This window comes from Miniopterus natalensis, chromosome 11 (assembly GCF_054644295.1).
Source record: "Miniopterus natalensis isolate mMinNat1 chromosome 11, mMinNat1.hap1, whole genome shotgun sequence".
In the NCBI taxonomy this organism is placed as follows: Eukaryota; Metazoa; Chordata; class Mammalia; order Chiroptera; family Miniopteridae; genus Miniopterus; species Miniopterus natalensis.
Window position 1 is genome coordinate 71704936 of NC_142091.1, and position 21893 is coordinate 71726828.

Sequence of the window (21893 nt, forward strand, 5' to 3'; positions counted from 1 at the left end):
TGCTCCCTCAAACCTACTTGGTCTCTCCTGCCTAAATTCAGCTACTGGGAAGATCAAGGATACCAGGAAGGTAGGGAAGATTACACAAGCAAAGGAGCAGGGGGTGTGGTGGGAACCGGGAGTCTGACAGGTTCAGTGAGGCCCCAGCAACCAGCTCTGGGGCACACCCCAGCCAGCACTTAGCGTTTTCAGATGCTATCCAAGAGCAGCCCAGACAACTCAGATGCAAGACGGGTAGCAAGTTTGGACCTCATGCAAGATGAGATGCCAGGAAGCAAACTGAGCAAGAACCAACCCATCCTCACCCAGCTGGATTCCAAACCCCAACTGGTCAGAGTTCCCAGCTAGGTTACAGCTCTACTGCGCTGAAGCCAGCAATCCGTTCAGTACCTGGAAAGATCGTCTTTCCCTCCCAAAGCAGGGACCCCCCCCCCATGTTTCAACTAAAGGGATGGGAGGAAAACACCCATAAAACCACAACCACAATACCAAAGGCAGTCATGACAGTTTACACGTCTCAAAATGTGACTCAAACTAGGTTCCAAGTTCACCTGAGCTGTTAAATTTACAGGGACATCATCAGTGCTCTTCAGAAGACAGAGTAGGGACAAGAATCTCTGAAGTGTAGAAAAATTAAGCTCAAAAGAAAAAAGTAGTGACTACTGACCTGAGCAGGGTTATTGGAAGACAATTATGACGCAATAGGTGTTTCCAGGCTTCAGTGACACCCCCTGAGTTTAAAATCCTGCCTCTACCACTCAAGATATGTCATCACAGGCAAGTGGCTTAAATCTCTGAACTCTTGTTTGAAAGCAGGGGTGCCCCAGGATGGTCTGCAGCCAGGTGAGGGCCTAGTGGTCAGTGTTCAGACACTGATTCTCACCGACCCCTTGGACACAGCTGCCTCCTACTCACAGGGCAGCTGTGGGAAACGGCACGAAGGTCCTCTACACGCTGTGCACCATAGAGCTGGCTCTTACCATTGTTAGGGGGTATTCTCACCTCTCACTGGGAAAGTATGGAAAATGGTCACTAAGAATTAGGTAGTCACAAAGCCCCATGTGACAACCCACCCTAACTGCATCCAATCTTTCCCAGCTAGAAGACAGTCATCACAGTAGGAGGCAGAGCAGTGAAATCAAAACCGAGGCCAGGAATCTGCTCTTCTGAAGATCTCTCCTGCAGAGGTAGGTAGTGGTGACATAGGAAATACCCTGCTTCCGCATATCCATGCCCCTCTACAGAAGCCACCACTCACAAAGGAGTCAGGACAAGCAAGGGTTGAATGTTCAGTTTCCTTTAATGACCCCCATCTCCCTGAAGGATGGGCACAGGCAGCTAGGCGGTGGCAAGAGATGTTCACTTGAAGATCTTGCCCTGATTGAAGGCTTTGCCCACGTGCTGGAAGGCCCCCTCCCAGCAAAAGTACTCTCGGACCAGCGTCTGGGCCTCCTCGCTGCCGGGATCCAGTTTCCGCCACGTGTATGACTCGTAGTCCACCTGCCAGTCTGGACTCAACTGAGGAGAAAAAGCCAGGTAAGGAGCATGTGGTCAGGTTACCAGACACTGTCTCACACCTGTCACTTCCAGCTCAGATACATGCCATCAGATCCCAGGACTGCTGTGAACATGACAGCTCCTTCCTGTACACGGTCCTGGAACTCTCCCGAATGCCCATCAGCCCAGGATGAAGATGTGCCATACCCTTGTATCCTTGCCCCACACTAAAGAGACAGACTCCACCCCTACACTTTCCTCACCGGAAAGGCAAGCTCCTGGCCTCGGAAGACCCAGACTCCAGAAATGGAGCTGCTATTGTTGGTTCCAAAGAGGATGACACTGGCAAAGGCATTCTTCCTCAGCTTGTCCAATCGCTGGAACATTCCTGAAGGAGCAAGGGAGAACATTTAGCCTCTGGGATCACTTTACCTTGCCCTCCCTTCCTCTTCCCAGACCCATACTCTTCTCACCAGTGATGAGGTTGCAACTCATGAAGGTCTGCGTAAGCTCTTCTGGGAAGCGGTACTCGGAGTACCACAGGGACCAGCCGTCCTTATCAAAGTGCTCCCAAAAGTATGGCAGCGCCACAGAAAGCGTGTCCTCATTGGAGTACTTGCGCTTAAATTCATCCAACACAAAGGTACTGAATGGAGGAAAAGAGCAAGGTCAATACAGAGAAGGTCCTACAGACTCAACAAAGGGTTGCCTGGCTAAGAGAAGCGAAGGGCATTTTCACTTAAAATGTACTGGTTTAAAGGGAGAGTCCCGGGCCTGGCAGCCATGTATGACCTTAAGGAGGAGAGCTGAAGGGTAGGACCAGAGGCCTGGGACACTCCCTGGCTCCCCACCCCCAGCCCAAGTATGCTTGGTACGTGGGAGGGTGGGACCCAAGGGGGCCCTAGGGGAAACCGGACCCAGGAAAGGCATGGCAAACTGCTGCCCCCTAGTGGAGACAGAGCAAGGACTTTTTTTCCTCCTGGCTAGCCACTCCCAGGGCTCCTTTTCCATGAGTCACATTCAGTTAGTGACTCACCAGTCTCTTCCCCCATCACACAGGCCTGTTCGGGTTACACACACGCTCTAATATGCTGGCGATGTTAAGCAGTGAGTGTTCTCAAAGGGCCTCCACCCCAAACCTTACATTCATGTCCTTTAGTCACTCTGCCCAGAAACAAGTATAGTTGCTGATAAACCCTTAGGCCCAGGTTATCTTTGAAGCAATCAGCAAACAAGCCAAGAATCCAGCTCTGCCCCCAGGAGAGGTTCCTTCTTTTCCAATTGCAAAAACACATGCTGCCTCAAGAAAGTCACCCAAAATCCATCAAACAAGACAACTAACAACAGTTTTAGGTTTTTCCCACTGGTGAGTTTTCAAAGATGATACAGCTAGTTTTATGCCTTACAAATTGTTCGTTTAATACTGACATGCTATTGAGAATTCTTTGTAAATGTTTTAATGGCTAAATATCCTTCTACTGCATAAATGTGCCATAAATCTATTAAACCCCCTTACTGAATGTTTAACTTGGCTCAATTATTCATTAGCATTAATAATGCCACGAGTTACCACCCATTTCCTTCATTCTTAGAGCAAACCCATCGTTAGACTGTTACCTTCTCTCCCTTCACAGATCAGGTTAAGTGGTGTGACTGGTCCAAGTTACCCTGTAGTAGAGAATCTGTTCTTTAACCCCAGGTCCCAGGTTCCTTCCTGAACACCAGAGGCCTCATCTGAGCTCTTCCACCTCAACCACCCGTTAAATAGGACAGGGGATTTGTTTCATACCTTCCTGAACTATGTGTATTATTCAAGACCATAATCCCCAACCCCCACCCTGCCCAGGCTCTGAACATCTGAACAGCTCCTGGAACAAGTTAGCTGGAAGCCTTAAAAGCACCAGAATCAATTCTGGACAAATGATGGTCTTGGGCTGCAAAGGCATTACCTCTGAGATATTAAAAATCCTAGGGGAGCCCAGCTGGCGTGGCTCAGCAGCTGACCTAGGATCCAGGAGATCACAGTTTGATTCCTGGTCAGGGCAGATGCCTAGAGTTTGCGGGCTCGATCCCCAGCAGGGGTGTGCAGGGGGCAGCAGGTCAATGACTCTCATCACTGATGTTTCTACATATCTCCCTCTCCCTTCCTCTCTCTGAAATCAATAAAGACATATTTTAACCTTTTCTTTTTTTAATCCTGGGGAAATCACCTTGGCAGCCCAATGGAGCCCCTCAGTAATGCCAACAGACAGGTATTACAAACATTCTCAAGGCTTTAAGAAATGCAGTTTATTGAAGACTTTAAAAGTTTACTGCTTGATTTCTTTTCTGCCCAGAGTCCAGCCCTAACATATGGGAAAATCTCTAGCTAATAATTAACAGTGTCTGTATTACAACAGCATTGGTGATTTGGGTTAGTTACCATCACAGTTTATTTACACACACCAAAAACACTGCTTGCTTTTTTTTCTGTTCAGCCATTTCATATAGGGAGAGGGCACAAACAAATCCTCTCCCTTCAGATCATGGCAATTTTAATCTATCCCATAAGCATAGCCACTAAAATCCATTAGGAGAAAAGTGGTAGTCAAACGGGAAAAAATCCTGCTCACTCGACCTGCCCGTGCTAGGTTCAAAGTAAATCAGCTCAAGATGAAATACATCTTTAAAGAGTGGCCGTGTCAGAGCCTTCTGGGTCTTGAGGAAGAGTCCCAGCCACTGTCCAAGTTGTTCCTGAGTGGGGAAACAGTGGTGGTAGCATGCCTGCCACCAGGGTGTGCTCCTTCATACTGTTTCATCCCACATCAAAACCCGACAAAACGGGGAAGTGAAACCCTGCTGAAGCTAGCAGACCAACCAGTGAAAGGGTGCAAGAGTGGACGAGAAGAGACATTTCTCATACAGCTTGAAATTGTAGTAAAATGACTTGGGGCAGTGGCCCAAGAAAGATGTGACGACAGTGTGGGGGAGAGACTGTACAGACAAGGCCATGCTAGACCCTGGCGCTAGATCCCGGCCACAACAGACTGTGCAGTGACCACCCCCATGGCCCAGGGCCTGCTGATCTGGGCTGGCTCCTGCCTGCAGCAAGCATGTGAGGCATCTTCCCTTTATGTGGGGTGGGTGACGCTGTACCCCTAACCATCCTGCCCTGTCCCACATAACTCCTTAGCATCTGCCACGTGGCATGGAGGACATCCATGTCACCTGCAGCAAGATGCACCTGGTATAAATTCCCTTATAAACTCTTGATGGAATGATGGAGTTGACCTCTTTCGAAGGTCTCTCAGCCCTGGGAAATTTTATGTAACAGAACTGGGAATGTACTGGGTGTCCCACTTTTTCCACATCAAAAATCTCCCTTTTACTGTATTTTCTTCCAAGAGCCGCTACATTTACTGAAAAGAGGGTATAGACAAGCAGCCCATCTACTTCCTTCTTCCTGAGGGGTTTAACCCCTCCCCAGTCTGGGAAACAACGAGCCAGACAGGCACCGTGTAGCCGTGGTCATCAACCCTTCTTAGCGAGCAGTATTTACAGTCTGAGTCATCAGAACAGCAAAGACAATCAAATGACACTGACGTGGTGCCCCGATTCCGCAAAGGCAGCCCAGCAGAGCAGGTGCAGGCTGCCTCTCCCCCAACTCTGTTAGCTCTGAGGGTCCCAAATACTAATGAGCGCTCTCAAGGCCAGTGTCCTCCACACCGAATTCTGTGCCTGTTCCGCTTTTTCTTTTTTTTTTTTTTTTTTTTTTTTTGCTAGAAAGGGAGTTCTGATCTCCCCCAATACTGGATGCATTTGGGATGTACTTTCAACTTTCAAAACTCACCCAATTCTTAAATTCAGGAAGTCGCTTTGTTTGCAACTAATATATACCTTTAATTTTATTTGGATGACCTAAACCTCTGGGCACACACAGGTAAGATCAGGCCACCTTGAGTTCCATTCCCCCCACCTTCCAACACCCTTACCTCTTGGGCAGGTGAGCAAAGGGGTCCTTGGCCTTGGGCTCGGCGGCCAGCGCCTGCTCACACTCGTCCATCTCGTCCTCCGGAGCAGGAGCGGCTGCCTTTCTCTCCTCTTTGCGCTCGGCCTGGGGTTTCTGCTTCTCCTCCCGAGATCCCTTCTCCTTCTCCTTCCGTGGGGTGTCCTTCTTAGGCTGGCTCTCTGCAAACTTTTTAGCTGGCATAGAGGAAGAGAGGAAAGTCAATGTTCTGTCTCTTTCCACTCCCCTGAAACCAGGCAGGAGGCAGGGTGCTGGAGGAAAACTGCTGAGTGGGGCAGCTCCGGGAGCCAGGCTCCCTCCACACTGCCACCAGTTCAGTGTCCCTGAGCAAGAGATGGCCCTCAGTAACAAGCACATGTGCATCTATCTTAACACAAAAGAGAGCAAGTGTATAAGACAAGATTCACAAAATACCAGTTACTACGTGTTGTCCTGCACTCGTAGGCGCATGTCGCCCCAAAGCTAGACAGGAAACTCAGGGGCTGAGACTGAGCAAACCAGCCCAACCCGGACAGCACGCTCCCCGACCTCCTCAGACTCACCATCAAACTGGGCCATCTTCTCACAGAGCTTCACCTCCCCCAAGATGGTGCGGAACTGGGGCTGGTTAATGCAGGTGAGGAACCAGCGGTTGGTGTTGGGGAAGGCCTGGCGGAAAGAAGGCTCCAGGACCTGGCAGGATGGCAGGGTGGGAACAAAGTCAGTGCAGGGAAAGGTCCTGAAGTTTCAAGCCGGAGGCCAAGACTTGCTTCTTTCTACACCGAAACTCCTCTGTTCTGTGACCCCCCCCCCCCCCCCCCAGACAGCGGTTGTGTGGAAACGCAGCTCCTCCTGGAGGGCTACTTCCCACCCATCTTCCTAATCTCTTTTGGGGGGTCCAGGCCAAATCAGTGGGTGCTTGGTCCCACCCTCCATTTACGAAGGATCATTTTGGTAGGAACAGTAACCATATGGTGCCTTGCTCTTTTTACCAAGCCATTTCACACCTAGTTGCAATCTTTTAAATTTAACATGTCCACATAATTTTTTTTAAAAGGTTGGGATCAACAGAAGAATATCGATTATTTTGTCAAATAAATGTGTAAAATACACGCAACAGTAAAAACTTCATTTCAGAATAACGGACAGTCCTTTCAATTAAACAGCTTCATGAAAAGCTCGTTTACCATTTTTCAGTTTGCCAAAATCAGAGGGAAAGTAACCTTGTGGAGGAGACAGCCACAGTAGTCAGTGCTGTATGCTGGTTCTGCAGCACTGGGTTCAAATTCTACTCCACCCAGACCAGCTGACCGGCTTCGGGCAGGCAACATTTCCCTCAGACTTACAACAGGCCAGACTCACTAAGCTGACCCCTGCGAGGCCCTTGGCACGGGGTCTGGCACGAACCAGGTAGGAGCTTTTTCCTTGCTATCATCACATTACTATTCTGGATCAGCATCAGTCCAAGAGCTGCTGTTTAGGAACCAGCAACATGTCATCTTCTTTGCCCCAATAACCTCAACATGATTATTAGTACCCTGCTTCTATAGTTCAGAGGGGGGAAAAACAGGACCAAAGGAATTCACATACACATACCCCTCTACCTACAATTAGTCAGTAATGAGGCCAAGGACTGAAACTAGTTCTGCCTCCAGAAGATCACAATGCTGAATCTACCACCCCTAACTCTGTCTTCACAACTTAGCACACTCAGGCTTCACAAGAAACACCTTAGCTGCCAAACAGAAGCCAAGGGCAACAGAGCACTACCAACTTCTCAGGAGGAAGGAAGGAAAGCAGTCATGACACCCAATCCCGGGACTCCTGAGACTCCCTAGAGTCCCTCACATCCAAGTCCTCAAATCACGATAGAGTAACCCAGAAGACTTATCAGTTGGGTTCTAACCCTACCTACCCCTGCCGAGCTGATTCTTTATAAACCTACCTGTTTATAGAGCCACAATAGGGTGCAGACAACTGTGATGTCAGCCAGTGTCACACGTTCACCCACCAGAAAAGTCCTTGTCTTCAAGTGAGCATCCAGCAGCCCCAGAATTCGCCTCACCTCCTCCTTTGCATTCTCTGTGGCCTGTTGACTCAAAATGATGAGACTATCAGTGAATATCAATCCCTTTCCCTCCCCCCAACAACTGAACTAAGAGAGACATTTCACTTACTGAGTCCTGGCTCATCCCCACCCACTCAATGGAGCCAGATTCTAGGATCACTCCAAATGTACTACAAACGAAGCTCTCAATGTTAAATTTCTGCATGGTGCAGTCTGGCTTCATTTTCCACTGATCGTAGCTATACGTATGTCTTTGCGTTTTAAAAGGAACCCTAGAGGTCATCTGGTCTAACCACTCTCCTACCGTTTCGTATAACCTTCCTACAGAAAAAAATCTCTTCTCTGACCACTCTTGAAAGACACCATCTCCACCTCCATAGGGTCTGTCTGACAAAGAACCCAGATCCCACCAACAGCCCAGTGCTCCAAAATTCCAGCCTAAAGATTAGGTCCTTTGTTACCCACATATTCTTGGCATTTCCTTTCCTCAACCTATTTTCTTTCTTACTGCCTGACATCTGGAGCTGACAGCATCCCTGCTTGTGGCTTCTCCCCGAGTTCCCAGACTCACCTGCTTGTTGTAGTGCATGATGCCCAAGGTGGGGAACACCCAGGTACTGGCTGGGGGCACTATGTCGCTATCAGCAAAGCTCACCCACTGTACCACCTGGGCTGCTGCCTCTGGACTACTTCCCCGCAGCTCCTCATTGCTCACTGCAGAGGCAGAACACAAAAGTCAGAACCTTGGGGTCACACCACCACCAATCCAGTCCCCAAGAAGTCCTCTCCTTGTCCACACACACCAGCTTACCCTCATCCTCTCCTACACCCCCCACCTCCAGACCCTCCCACTCCCATATCCAACTGCAAATTACCGTAGTAGGCGATGGCATTGCTCTCGAACACACAGAATCCATCATCACCTTCAAATGCTGGAACCTGGGGACAAAGCAGTCAAAAGATAAGTGAAATACATGGTAATTTCTCATAAGCCAATCCCAGGAACTAAACTGTTCTGGATGAAAGTGTTTAAATAAAGCTGACAACCCTTGCTAACCAAACTCTTGATATTGTCTAAAACTCACGAACCAAAAATATTTGAATAAACGTATCCCTTACAATCTGCTCACATAAGAAACCTAAAAGATTTAGATATTATCGGCTCAATCAATTAAGCAAAAGGTCAGAAGCCAAGCCTTATGTCTACATCTGTAATAATCAAAGCATTATAGTACTCCCCACACTGTACATGACCTCTTCTATTCTTAGGATGGTTATCTATCTCTGGAAGCCCCTTGGGGAAAGAATCCTGCTCATAGTGGATACCTGCCATAGTTGCACTGAACACAGTCAAAGTCATTCTTCCACACACATAAAGCCAGCCTATAAACTTTATTAAATGTCACAGAATAGCGCTTTATTATTTTTAAATCACTTTTTAATTTTCAATTACAATTGACTACTTTTAGCTACATGGAAATCTGCAATTATCTAAAAATAAAAGCTTCTTAAAATCACTAAAATGTGGGGGGTCAAATGTGGAAAGCTCTCTTTTAAAGATGGAGGCCATCTTCAAAGTGATAGAATCTTACAGCCACTTGGGTTCTCAGGACCAAAGATCCTTTTCCACTTTCCTACTCACCTTGCCTGCAGGAAATTTGCGGAGAAATTCAGGGGTGCGGTTGGTCTGGCCAAAGTGGAAGTGGGGTGGTGCGGAGAGTACGCGGACCTGAGCCCCGCTGTACTGAGCGGCAATGAGGGCCTTGAAGGCCCTCCAGTTTTCAGGATATGTGTACAGGGTCTGTGCGAGAAAGAGGGGTAAGAAAATATTAGTGGGAGTAGAAGGGTCCCATTCCTAAATGTCACCTCCAGGGATGACTTCCTGAATAATCGCATCTGTTCAACTCACTCTTTTCCTCCCGCTGGTGACCCAAGTTCTATGGCTAGCTATCTGTCATGTGTAATCAGAGTCCTCCAAAATACCAGGGACAGACACACACCAACTGCTAAATAAAGCTTGTTGACAGATTTGACCTTCCCTAGGACATCTTTAGAAACATGAAATCCAGAACTTCAAGCTCCCTCGGACTCCTTCTGCGGACAAACACACCCCTCGCTTCCCAGAGCCCTAGTTTCATTCATTGATGGCTACCATGCCTGCCTACTCTGCTGCTGAGCAGCTCCCCACTTCAGAAGCATCACCTTTGTCTCTAAGAGACACACACACAAGCCTACCCAGGCATTTCCAAGTCCCGCTCCGAAAAGCCAGGAAGATACCGAAGAGCATCTTCTCTCCCTAAATCAACTCGGTCTCCCTTTAAAATGCCTCTGCTTCCTTACCCCGTGTACCATCCCTCCGGTCCTGTCCCGCAGTAAGTTCCTTCTCGAATCCTTCTCGTAACCTGGCCAGCGGGGTGCAACTGATCTGACGTCTGACTCCATCGTCAGAGTCTTTGCTCCCAAACCTCCCTGACGGACCACCCTTAACCGCGGCCAGTACATGCCCACGAAGACCCTCTTCTTCACCCTGTCCCTCTTGCCCCACAAAACGGTCGCAAAAGTTCTGTCAACCTGCCCGGATCCCACGTCTCGAGGCAGCAATGAACCTGAACCCCTTTCTCAGGCCCCAGATGGCCAGGATCCGGCGTCTCTTTTCTCCTCTAACCCAGACCATTCCACCTCTTTGGCCTCCGACAGTCTCAGCATCAATTCCTCTCCGGGGCCTGAAAGCCCTGCTCTCCCACGGTACGGTCTCTAGGCCCTGGATAGGTTCCCCACTCGGCTCCAGGACCCCTCTGACGCCGGCTGGTTTCATTCGGGCATCGGATGGCATCGGATAGGGTGACCGGGATGGCCAGAGCCGGCAAACTTACCCCAGCCGCCATGGTGATTCCGCAGAGAAAGGGGGTGGGGCTCTCAGTGCTGCCGCAAAGTAAGCCGTCAGGGAGAAAAGGGAGGAGGGAAAGCGGAGAGTCGTGGAGAAACAGCAGCCGGAAAGCGAGGACGGCATAGAAGGCACACGCACGACAGTTCTGTAGACCGCGGTGGCGGAAATGGGAAAAGGGGTGGGGCCTGCTGGTCTGCGCGGAAAAAGCTCGCGCCTGCGCAGTGAGGCAGCTGACTGGCCCGCCCCTCAGGGACGGCCAATCGGAGTCCGGACGGGGAGGCCGGAGGCGCGGAGGGGGAACTGTGAAAACCCGCGGGCCAGCTGCCCGGCGTGTGCGCCGCGCGGGGTCTCACGGGCAGCCCCTCCGGCCGGCGGAATGAGGCCCAGGGAGGCGTGACTTGATGGAGGTTCTGCCAGATCCTTACCACCACGTTTGTGTGACACAGGAGCGGAAACAACTGCGTGGAAGTGGCGACGTGCCAAATTCCTTTTGACTGCTTTGGGTTTGATATTTTTTTAATCTTCACTCAGGATATTTTTTCCATTGCTTTTCAAGAGAGTGGAAAGGAGGGAGGGGAGACATCGATTGGGAATCAAACCTGCAACCCAGGTACGTGCCCTTGACCAGGAATCAAACCCAAGACCCTTCAGCCTGGCCGAAACTCATCAACTGAGCCACACAAGCCAGGGCAGGGTTGTTTTTTCCAGAGAGGATGAATGTCTAATCTGAGCCCAAGTCTGAAACTACTGAGGTTTTCTCCCATTAAACCACCCTGCGGCTCCAGGATGCTGTTCCTGTTAGAAGGGCGCTAGTCCAAGGGCCTGCAACGGGGGGAGGGGTTTTAGGGAGAAGAGCCTTTCCCTTCCACTTCCTGTCACCTTGGAGGAGCTTCAGGTGTGAAAATCTGCAAGGTTAAAGTGGAGGCAAACCCGTTTTTTCACTGGTACTGTTCAGTACCCCCACCCAGCACTGTCATTCCAGAACTCCACTGAGTGGGCTCCAGGTACCAGGTACAAATGGTCCTAGACACTCCAAGTTGTGCTAAATGGCAGGAAGTAAACAGGCTGAGACCCAATTCCGGGTGGCAGAGAAGGCACCTCTGAGAAGGCTGCATTAAGGTCTAGGGAGTGAAGTACTGGGTGGAAGGAGGATTGCTACCAGGTGGAAGTCAGAGGAAACTAGTGTTTATTGAACTAGCAGCTTTATTGCCCTTTAGCCGTCCCTGTCTTCACTTGAGAATTCGAAGTGCTTGAGGGAGGAAAACCTGTAAAAAATGATGGAGATCAGGGAACAGGCCTTGGGAATCCTGGAGTGGGGTCACAGTGAGAGTCTGGTCAGCCTGGGAGGCAGACACCACAAAGGTCAGGAGCGGCTCAGCTTCTGGCGTCTTTTCAGCACTGCTCGATGCTCTCAGCTCCTGGGTTACCCGAGCCTCGGTCGCCAGCCACCCTACTCCTGTGCCAGCACCGCTTGCACCGCCCTCCTTGGTTTGCTGCTGCAAGCATCTCCGGGCACGCCGCCGCCCCTGCCACACTCGGTGCCACAAGGCACAGCGCCAGCTCACTGATGAGAGTGATGACACCCCCTTTTTTGTCTCAACCTGGGACCGTCCTTGGGCTGCCTGAGAGCCTTTGGGGCCCTGCCCTGCCGGTACTGCATGGCCTGACTGCTCCTCTTCTCCAGTAGCTAGAAGCTTTGCAGTCATTAGGGGAGGCTCCCCTGGCTGCCCAGGGCTCTGCATGGCCCAGGCCTGCACTGTCTCTCCAGCCTCTATCACCATTTCTTCCACCTCATCTTCGCTGTGGTGCCCTGCACACCCCTGCTGCTCCTGCTCCCCCTCCTCAGAGCTTTTATTCTGTCCATCTAGTTTCAGTCTTTTGCATGACCCTCCCCAGGGAGAGTCCCCAGTTCCACCTCCCTCTGACCGCAGTCTCTTGGTTCCCTGTTCTATCTGGCACCCCAATGCTTCCCTTAACACCTGGACCAGGGCAGCAGTGAGCTGGGTGAAGGGAGCAGGAGGTAAGGGGATGGGTGTTGCAGACAGCAGGGAGCTAGGGGAGCTGGGCTGCAAAAGGGGGAGCAGCCCCCAGTCCCGACCCCGGGAAGAACGGTGCTGGTACTGGAGGCTTCGGCAGTAATTGGCTGCTGCTCGGCAGAAGTTCTGGAGCCGCCCAGCTACCCGGCTGGTTACATTGGCTGCCACATTGTGACTCAGGTCAAAGGGGTCCTGGAGATTCATGGGGCCAAGACGCAGACCCTCCCAGAGATCAGTGGGCAGGCCCCCTGCCACAGGCAGTGCCTGACCCTCCCTCAGGGACAGCAGTGAGCCACGAAGATCCCAGCAAGAGACGCAGGAGAAGAACTGGGCCAGCAGGGAACCTGGAGGAGGAGAAAGACCAGAAAAAAGGGCTACTTAGAGGCCAGAGCTGAGGCAGGTCCTGAACCAGAGCCATTCTCTTAGCAGGACTTTCCTTTTCCCTTCCCAGTGGCTCACAACGAGTGCCAGAAGCCAGGCCCCTCTGACCCCTATAAGTGAGAGGCCAAGTTCTCTCTGTGCCCCTAGCAACAACTTCCGTAGAGGCTGCTCCTTCCCCTTGCTAGCAGTGTAATCTTGGGCAAGCCACTTCATCTCTCAGGACATGGCTTCTTCATCTGAGAAATGGCAACAACACTACCTATCCCCAAGGCTCCTGTGAGAACCATGCCCGGCCCACAGGAACTGTGGGATGTGTGCTACCTACTGTCATGATTAATATCTTGTGTTAGTCCCCAAACTCACTCAGGGGCTCCTTATTGGTGCTGGGCTCCAGTCTCGAGGCATCTCTGGGGAAACTACAGTCCCAACCATCAACCTCCACCTGTTCGCCCTCACCTGTGAAAGTAAAAAAGGTGAGGGTCAGCCTGGAAGCTAGAAGATTGGGGGGAACGCGGGGGGGGGGTAGAGATGAGAGTGAATAGCAGAGATCTCATTCCCAGGGTAGCTTAGTGTGTCTACATGAGATAAAGAGGAGATGAAGATAAGGGGATGGAAAGGGTGGTGGCCGGGCTGCCGTACCTGCTTTCTGAGTGAGCTGGGACACAGTGGGCAATACAGGAGGGTCCCTGGTCTGAAGGAAATAGATCACGAGCAAGGTCAGGGCGTAGTTATTGAGAAGGGGGCCACTCCCTGGGTAAATAATAATTCATTAGATTAGAGGTGCTTCCAATGACCTCCTTGGTGGTTTTTCTCAACCCTGGTTTCTGTATCTGCCTCCTCCTTTGCCCCAATGCCAGCTCAGCCCCAGGGCTGTCCTGACTCTCACCTGACAGCCCTCGACCCTGCGCCCAGCAACGGAGGGTGTACACAAGGGGCCTCACTCGCTCATCCAACTCAGAGCACAGACTCAGGAAGCGGGAGTTATGCAGGGCCAGCCTGGGACAAAGAGGAGACAAGGATGTTAAGGCTCAGGAACCCTCTGGACCTATCAGCCCCAGCCCTTATTCCAGACTTGGGTAAGGGGAGTGAGGAATAAAGCCAAGAGAGGGTTTCCAAAGTGTTTGCTGACGCACTGGTCTTGTGAGAGAGTATGCAAAGAACACTACGTGCTATGTGCCCTATATGCCCATCTCAGACATTCACAGAGCATGTTATTATGAAACTGCTAGAACCTTTAGTATACAAAGGAACAAAGGCAGGAGGGGAGGGAGAAAGAAAGGGAAGGAGGAAGAAACCTGTTTGCCTTTAACTTAGCCTTTCCCAAACTTACTCAACCATGGCACTCTTTCTAATCCCTTAAAAATAGTATTCCAAAAAACACACTTTACGAACATGGGAATGGCAGCCAGACAGATGAGTGGCAGACAGGGCCGGGACCAATGAGGACACCTGGAGGCTCAGCAGGTGCAGGAGCTCCCCACACCAGGGCTCCCTCCTCAGCCACCCCAAATGCTCACTGGCCTTCCCCGACCACCCCCCAAACAAAGGTACCGATTACTGAGGGAGACGTCACCATGGAGACCTGAAGGCCGATGGCAGAACTTGACCACAGGGCGTCGGGCAGAGGGCACAGTTTGGACTCGGTATACTCCAGGAACACAGCCCCGAAGAATGGACCCCACCAACTCCAGCATGGTTCCCTGCTCTGTTTTCTCCCCCTTCAGGGCCTCTGCTAGTTCCAGAGCCTTTCCCAAGTCCCCCTCTCCCTGTTCTTCCTGCAGTGGTGAGGCTGGAGGCATGGACTGGGGAGAAGCAAGGGTCTCAGAGGCCAGAGCTGAGTCTGGAGTCTGAGGTGCCAGGGAGGAGGAAGGGGTTTCAAAGTCCAGGGCGTCCGAGTCTTGGGGAGAAGCTGGAGGCTGTGAGTCTGAAGGGGAGGTTGGGGCCTGAGGATCCAGTGGGGATGCGAGGGCCGAGTCCAAGGATGGAGACTCTGGAGCCTTTAGGACTGCCTGTGGATGGGAATGAGCTGAGTGAATTCCTCTCCCACTGTCCCCTAACCAAGGAACATTCAGTCCCCAAGGCATACCTATGACTTGCTGCTTATTATATGCCAGGCGCTATTCCAAGGCCTTTATACATATTAACTCATTTAATTCTCACAAATACTTTTTTTAAATTAAAAACCACCTTTTAATGCCATAAAATAAATGGTCTGTATTCTATAGAAATGTCTGTCAAGAAAGGCCAAAAAGGGCAAAGAAACTGTTCCAGATGAAAGAAGACTAAAGAGACAACGTAACAGTCCATTATCAGGGTGGCTGACAAAACAGGAGTATGTACTGTACATTAAAGTCTGTAAAGTTTCACATTTGTATCAGTACAACATTTCCTCACCTTGATGACTGCACTGTGCTCATATACTAGAATCCCTTGGTTCTTGGGTATTAAGGAATATTAAGGGGTAAAGGTGTGATATACACAACCTGCTCTCAAATTATTCAGAAAATATAGTGTGTGTGTGGAGAGAGAGAGAGAAAGAATGATAAAAGAAATTTTACTTTAAAAATAACCCTTTTTGTGGGACAGGAGGTATATGGGAACTTTGTAATTTCTGCTCAATTCTGCTGTGAACTTAAAACTCTAAAAAATAATAACCCTTTCCTATTCCAAAAGCAGAATCTGTACATTAGATGGTAAAAAATACAGCCCAGCTGGGAGTGGCTCAGCGGCTGAACATCAACCTAAGATCCAGGCGATTGGGGTTCGATTCCCGGTCAGGGCACATGCCCGGGTTGCGGGCTCGATCCTCAGTTTGGGGTGTGCAGGAGGCAGCCGATCAATGACTCTCTCATCATTGATGTTTCTATCTCTCTCCCTCTCCTTTCCTCTCTCTGAAATCAATAAAGATATATTAAAAATATATATACAGATACGCAAAAAACATAAGCCCAGATTACCTTATTGTATGGCCTGTTACATATATATTTTTCCAAAATAAGATACTATATATGCCATTTTGAAATCTGGTGTTTTTCCTGTTATAAATGCCATGTATGGTATGTCAGTTCATTTTCATCCTAATACACACCCACATTCACGTTTCTCAAATTACAATAACCCTTTCAGGTAGGTCCTATTGTCCCCATTCAGATGAGGAACTGAGCATGCGAAGTAACATGCTTTCCCAGAGTCACATAGCCATTCCCACTGACCACCTTCCTGGTCGCTCACCTGGGACTCTTCCAAGTCACCCAGATCCAGGAAGAGGTCCAGATCGCAGCCATGGACATCAAAGCTGTTTATGGAAGAGCCAAAAGGATGGACCACACAGCCTGGGTGCCGAGCAGAGAATAAAGGTCAGGAGACATTGGGGGCTAAAGGGCAGAAGAACATAACGGGGCACGAAGATGAAAGCAACCAAATAAACACCTCAGCTGAGGCAGGGCTGAGGATCAGACACGGGAGGAAAGCACAGTGGGCTCAGACGCAGTGACGGTGACTCACCAGGGAAGAACTCTGTGAAGACCTCCTGTATCAGGGCCACCACGAGGCTCCGAAGTTGCCGCTCGGCGTGGGACAACTCCCTCAGCCCCACCAGCTTTACCATTTGTGCCCCCACATCTGGGGCCTCAGCTAGTGCTGCAGCTAGCTGGTGACTGTCAGGGGCCGCTCCTTTGGGAGATTTGGAGGTGGGTTTCTGGAATTCTTTCTGTTCCCGTGGACGGACCCGCAGGCGATGTCCTCCCAGGCTGTGCTGGGGCTGCGACAGAACAGCTTCCCGGGCACCCACATCCCCCATCTCCACGATGGCAAATACTCCCTGGAAAATGACAATGGGCAGGGATGGCGGTTCTGCAACCAAGAATCCAAAAACATGGTCTAACAGTGAGTGAGAAAGTTTAAGTAGGGAGCACTCTATAAATTAGGACTATTTGCTTGCCGTTTCTGGACAACAATCTTTTCAAGGAAAAGATTTAGGGAAGCAATTCTCCCCGTCACATGGATCCCACCCATGTTACTCTCACCCAGTCAGCCTCAGAAAGTCTCATTTTACCTATTTCATTGCCCTACTCTTCCCAATGACGTGATCTCACTGGCTATAATGAGACTCAGCCCCTCACTTTTTCTGCCTTAATTAGAGCCTTTTAACATTCATTAAGAATCCATGTAATGAACACTGTACTAGACATAAATACAAACACATAAACCCTACCTTTGACTAACCACCCAGGAACAACAGCAATCTGATAACCAGGCTGCCAAGAGCCCCTTAGAAAGCATCAGGGAGGGAGGGTAAGCAGGTCAGAAGCCTGCGTGCGAGCCATTTTTCCTCTCGATACCAGCGTCCCCAGGTGGAGCCACCATTTACTGAGGCTCACTGTAGTTCACAAACAATTTTGAAGTCTCATAAGAATCCTCCAAGACATGTACTGTTATTCACATTTTACAAAATAAGAAACTAAAGCTCAGAGAAACTGAGTGTCTTGTGACTGCCACCCAAACAGAAGCTTTAACCCCCAAACCTCCAACTTCCCAGTAATCATCTCCCTCAAGGAAATATTGTGGACATTAAATGAGACAGTCTATGTAAAATACTTAGCACATAACTGGTGCATAAGAACTGCTCAATAAACATTTTAGTCATTATTGTTATAATAATTAGAAGTCCCAGAAACTTGAGGTTTCAAGTGAAATCGATACGAAAAAAAATGAGGACACTGAGCTTTCTGAAAAGTAACCTGGGCAGCCAGCCAACTGCCCACCCAATATACACTCTCCCTCTCTTCCTTGCTAACAGAATCCCGACTCTTGTTCAGAAGGGCAAAGTGCCCAGCTATAAAAAACTTCATTTCCCAGGCTTGCCTATAGTTAGGTATAATCACATGACAAGAGTTTTGGCCAATGACATAAAAGGAGATGTCTACTGAACAGGCCTCTGGAAAAATTATTTTCCTGGGAAATAAAGAAAAGGGGGACAGGGGACTTGGACTCAGCAGGCACTAGTCTTTTGTACTCTGCCCTTCAACCTGCCCCTTCTTCTTACCTGAAGATACAGAAGCAGCGTTATCACATCTATAAAGTATGAGCCACATGCCAAAGATAGAGCAGGAAAACAGTAAAACCCTGGACTTCTTGTTATAAGAGAGCAACTGAATTCTTTTTGTTTAAGCCATTATGAATCAGTTGCTGAATGCAATCCCTAAGAAAAACAGACCCAATCCCATTCCAAAAGGAGGCCTGGAATGCTAGGAGACTTGAGATCATCTAAGCCATGCCTACATAACCAGGGTGCAAATTGTAACAGTGAACTTTTTTCAAGGGACTAAAGAGACACTGACAAAAAGTCTACATGGAAACAAGACAAACAGGACCACAAAGAACAAGATGGTCTGCCCAGCACTGTCCAGAGGACAGGGTGTTCTGACTAGATAACCTCAATACCCTCAGTGTAGGTTAAACTGCTAGCTGGTTTATCAACCAGTCTCTGGTGGGGTTAGGATTTATCTCTGAATGATGTGGTTTTTAAGCACCCACTTCACTTATTTAACTGTCTACTTTCTCCATTAGACTGTAAGCTTTGTGCAAGCAGGGACCACATCGATCCTAGTCACTACTCAGAATGCAGTTCTAGTGTTGGGGAAATTGGACAGGTACATGCAAAAAGAATGAAACTACGCCACCAACTTACACAAGAATAAATTCTAAATGGATAAAAGACTTAAATATAAGTCGCAAAACCACAAAAATCATAGAAGAAAACATAAACAATAAAATCTCAGACATCTTGATTAGTAAATATCTCCTAGTGCAAGGGAAACAAAGGAAAAAAACAACAAATGAGACTACATCAAAATAAAAAGTTTCTTCACAGCAAAAGAAACCATCAACAAAATGAAAAGGGAACCCACTGTGTGAGAGAATATATTTGCCAATGATATATCTGATAAGGGCTTAATTTCCAAAATATTAAAGAACTTATACAACTCAACACCAGGAAGGCAAATAACCCAATTAAAAAATGAGCAAAGGACCTGAATAGACACTTCTCTAGCAAGGACATACAGATGGCCAAGAGACATAAGAAAAAATGCTCAACATCGCTAATCATCCGAGAGATGCAAATGAAAACTACAATGAGATATAACCTCACACCTGTCAGAATAGCTGCCATCAATAAATCAACAAACAAGTGCTGGTGAGAATGAGGAGAAAAGGGCACCTAGTGCACTGCGGGTGGGAATGCAGACTGGTGCAGCCACTGTGGAAAACAGTACGGAGTTTCCTCAAAAAATTAAAAATAGAATTGCCATTTGACCCAGTGAACCCACTTCTGGGAATATATCCTAAGACTCCTGAAACATGAATAATAATATATGCACCCCTATGTTCATAGCAGTGTTTACAATAGCTGAGATCTGGAAACAGCTCAAGTGCCCATCAGTAAATAAGTGGATAAAAAAGCTGTGGTACGTTTACACCATGGAATATTATGCAGCTGTAAAAAAGGAACTTTCACCATTTGTGATAGAATGGATGGACCTTTCTATTATGCTAAGTTAAATATGCCAGAGAAAGACAAATACCATATGATCTCACTTATATGTGGAATCTAATAAACAAAATAAACTGAAGAAACAAAATAGAACCAGAGGCATGGATACATGGAACAGACTGACAGGGGTCAGGGGGGGACTGGATAAAAGAAGGTGAAGAGAGTAGCCAAAGAACAAATATACATAGCCCATGGACACAGACAACAGAGTGGTGAAGGTCAGGGGAGGGATGACAGGGACTGGGTGGAGGTGGGTTAATGGGGGGCATCTGTAATAGTGTCAACAATTTTAAAAAAAAGAATGCAGCTCTAAATGCAGTGCCTAGTACAGAGTTAGCAGTTAATAAATAATTGGCAAATAAAAGATTGACTGAATATGTGACCAACAAGTACCCCAGTTGACCAGCTCTAGTGAACAGAGAAAATTCAAGCTGGTGGTATTCACAAAGCTGGACTAGTCCAGGTACTGTGGTGTCTGCCGTGGACAAGTCACCTTAGGAACCAGCTGAAAGACACTGCTGGTTTCTCCCTCATTTCTTTTGGTATATGGCATGCCCAGCTCATTATTCACCCTCAGCGCCAGTCATTCTACCTTGTCCTTATCCATGACAACACTGGCCACAGGTCCAAACGCCTGGAAGTACTCAGAAAGCTGAGTAGAATCCACAGTCCGGGGAAAGCCACTGACAAACACACTTCGAAGTCCCTGGGCCTTTCTGGCAGCGCGTAGTTCCACCAGATGCCGGTGCTTCCGGCCTCCCAAGTGAGCATCCAGACTGGGTCCTGCAAAAACAAACATGAAACAAATACATCCAAATCGCTCTTCAGTGTACCTGCCCCAACTTTGTTCTCTGCCTACCTGAATCCCACTGACCCTTCCAAGCCACAGGAAGTGTGAAGTTTGAATAAAACTCATGGCTCCTTTCACCTTCCTCTCTTGTCCATCTGTCTTTACATATAGTGCATTTCAAGTGGTTCCCAGGAGAAATGACTAAACTATAAGTATTTCCTAAACCATCTATAGGTGCTCTGGAAGAGAAACACTTGTAAATTGTAACAAAATTAACAGGTAACTTATCCAAATCATATATAGAAGAACTAAATATATCAGGACCCTAGACTATTTCCTATGGGTCATCTCTGAGTATGGTATAAAGATTACAAGTGAAAGATATGAAGCCACACTGTCCAAGTTCAAATTCCAGCTCTATCAAGCTGAGATCTTGGGCAACTTACTTAACCTCTCTGTGCATCAATTTCCTCAGATATAAAATCGAGATGATGACAGTACATAACAAATAGGTATTGTTCATATATAGCACTTGGCAGAGAGTTTGGTACACGGTGAATGGTTAAAAAGTTTAGCTGCCATTATTTTTATTACATTTTTAACCAGCTGCTTGATGGGGCCAAGGAAGACTATCCTGGATTTCTAGCTGGCCCTAGCGGGACATAGCAGTAGTGTCATTCACAAAGAAAAAAAATTCAAAAGTGAAATCTGAGGCTGGGCCCCCGTGGCTCAGCGGTTGAGCATCAACCTAGGATCCAGGAGATCACTGTTGGATTCCTGGTCAGAGCACATGCCCAGGTTGGGGGCTGGATCCCCAGTAGAGGGCGTGCAGGAGGCAGCTAATCAATGACGACTCTCATCATTGATGTTTCTCTCTCTCTCCCCTCTCCCTTCCACTCTCTGAAATCAATAGGCTTTTTTTTTTTTTAAGTGAAATCTGAGGTTTCATTGAGCCCCTTGTGCTGTCGTATACAGACCTTGTCAACTTTTCGAAACCCACCTTCCAATCATGCTACTTCAACCCATCTTTGCCTCTATAGGGCTTCCCTGACTTAGTTACTATCTTCTCTGTGGTTCCACAGCTCCCCTAACATATCTACAGAGCACTGAACTGTCTCCATCTCTAGATGGTGAGCTCCTTCACTTTTTAATCCCCTCTCCCACCGTGGAACCCAGCAGAATAGCAGGCACGAAGGGGATGTCCAATAGATGGCGGTTAAAGAGGGAATAAAATGACGAAACTTTTGTCGTGAAGATTTAGGACAGGGGGAGGAGGGTGTAAGGTGGTGGGACTTCCACCACTCTCTAATCTTGGGACAGGCGTTGTGAAAACGGAGGTGACTCTACCTATCCACTTGACAAGCACGATGACCTGTAACCCTAAGACCCGAAGACGAAAGCCCACAACCACCCCTCCTCGCTAGCCACCGCTTACGGTTGGCTGTAGTAACGTGGCAGAGGCAGCAGCGGAAAGCCCCACGCGGCAGCGACTGGACATCCGAATCCACCGCCGCCATCGCGACTACCCGGTACCGACCAAACGCAACCACTTCCGCTCACTCTTCCAAATCTCAAAGCTCTCAGAAGCAACTTCCGCCAGCACCATAGGAAGTGATGTAAGGCGGCTAATCGGGAGGCACATTCCTCCGGAAACCAGGTTCCTTCGATTCAGGGTTCCGTTTCCAGCGGTTGTTAA

The 21893-nt window shown here is 48.7% G+C and overlaps 2 protein-coding genes and 1 non-coding gene across 3 annotated transcripts; all 3 read right to left on the reverse strand.

The window, feature by feature from the left end:
* Positions 1 to 1281: 1281 nt before the first annotated feature.
* Positions 1282 to 10519, reverse strand: EEF1G (eukaryotic translation elongation factor 1 gamma). Its single transcript, XM_016220531.2, has 10 exons — positions 10424 to 10519; positions 9193 to 9351; positions 8426 to 8489; positions 8122 to 8264; positions 7428 to 7571; positions 6046 to 6175; positions 5469 to 5679; positions 1971 to 2143; positions 1761 to 1885; positions 1282 to 1518 (listed from the first exon to the last, which is right to left on the reverse strand). The coding sequence occupies exons 1-10, from the start codon at positions 10433 to 10435 to the stop codon at positions 1360 to 1362; spliced, it is 1320 nt and encodes a 439-aa protein (XP_016076017.1). The 5' UTR covers positions 10436 to 10519; the 3' UTR covers positions 1282 to 1359.
* Positions 3961 to 4096, reverse strand: LOC148092088 (small nucleolar RNA SNORA29). The gene has a single exon (XR_015715330.1). It is a non-coding gene; the product is annotated as a small nucleolar RNA SNORA29 (small nucleolar RNA).
* Positions 10520 to 10868: 349 nt separating the features above from the next.
* TUT1 (terminal uridylyl transferase 1, U6 snRNA-specific) lies at positions 10869 to 21744 on the reverse strand. Its single transcript, XM_016220525.2, has 9 exons — positions 21633 to 21744; positions 20000 to 20190; positions 16359 to 16674; positions 16086 to 16186; positions 14406 to 14863; positions 13741 to 13850; positions 13494 to 13604; positions 13218 to 13310; positions 10869 to 12817 (listed from the first exon to the last, which is right to left on the reverse strand). Exons 1-9 carry the CDS (start codon positions 21712 to 21714, stop codon positions 11667 to 11669), a joined length of 2613 nt encoding a protein of 870 aa, XP_016076011.2. The 5' UTR covers positions 21715 to 21744; the 3' UTR covers positions 10869 to 11666.
* Between the last annotated feature and the right edge of the window lie 149 nt (positions 21745 to 21893).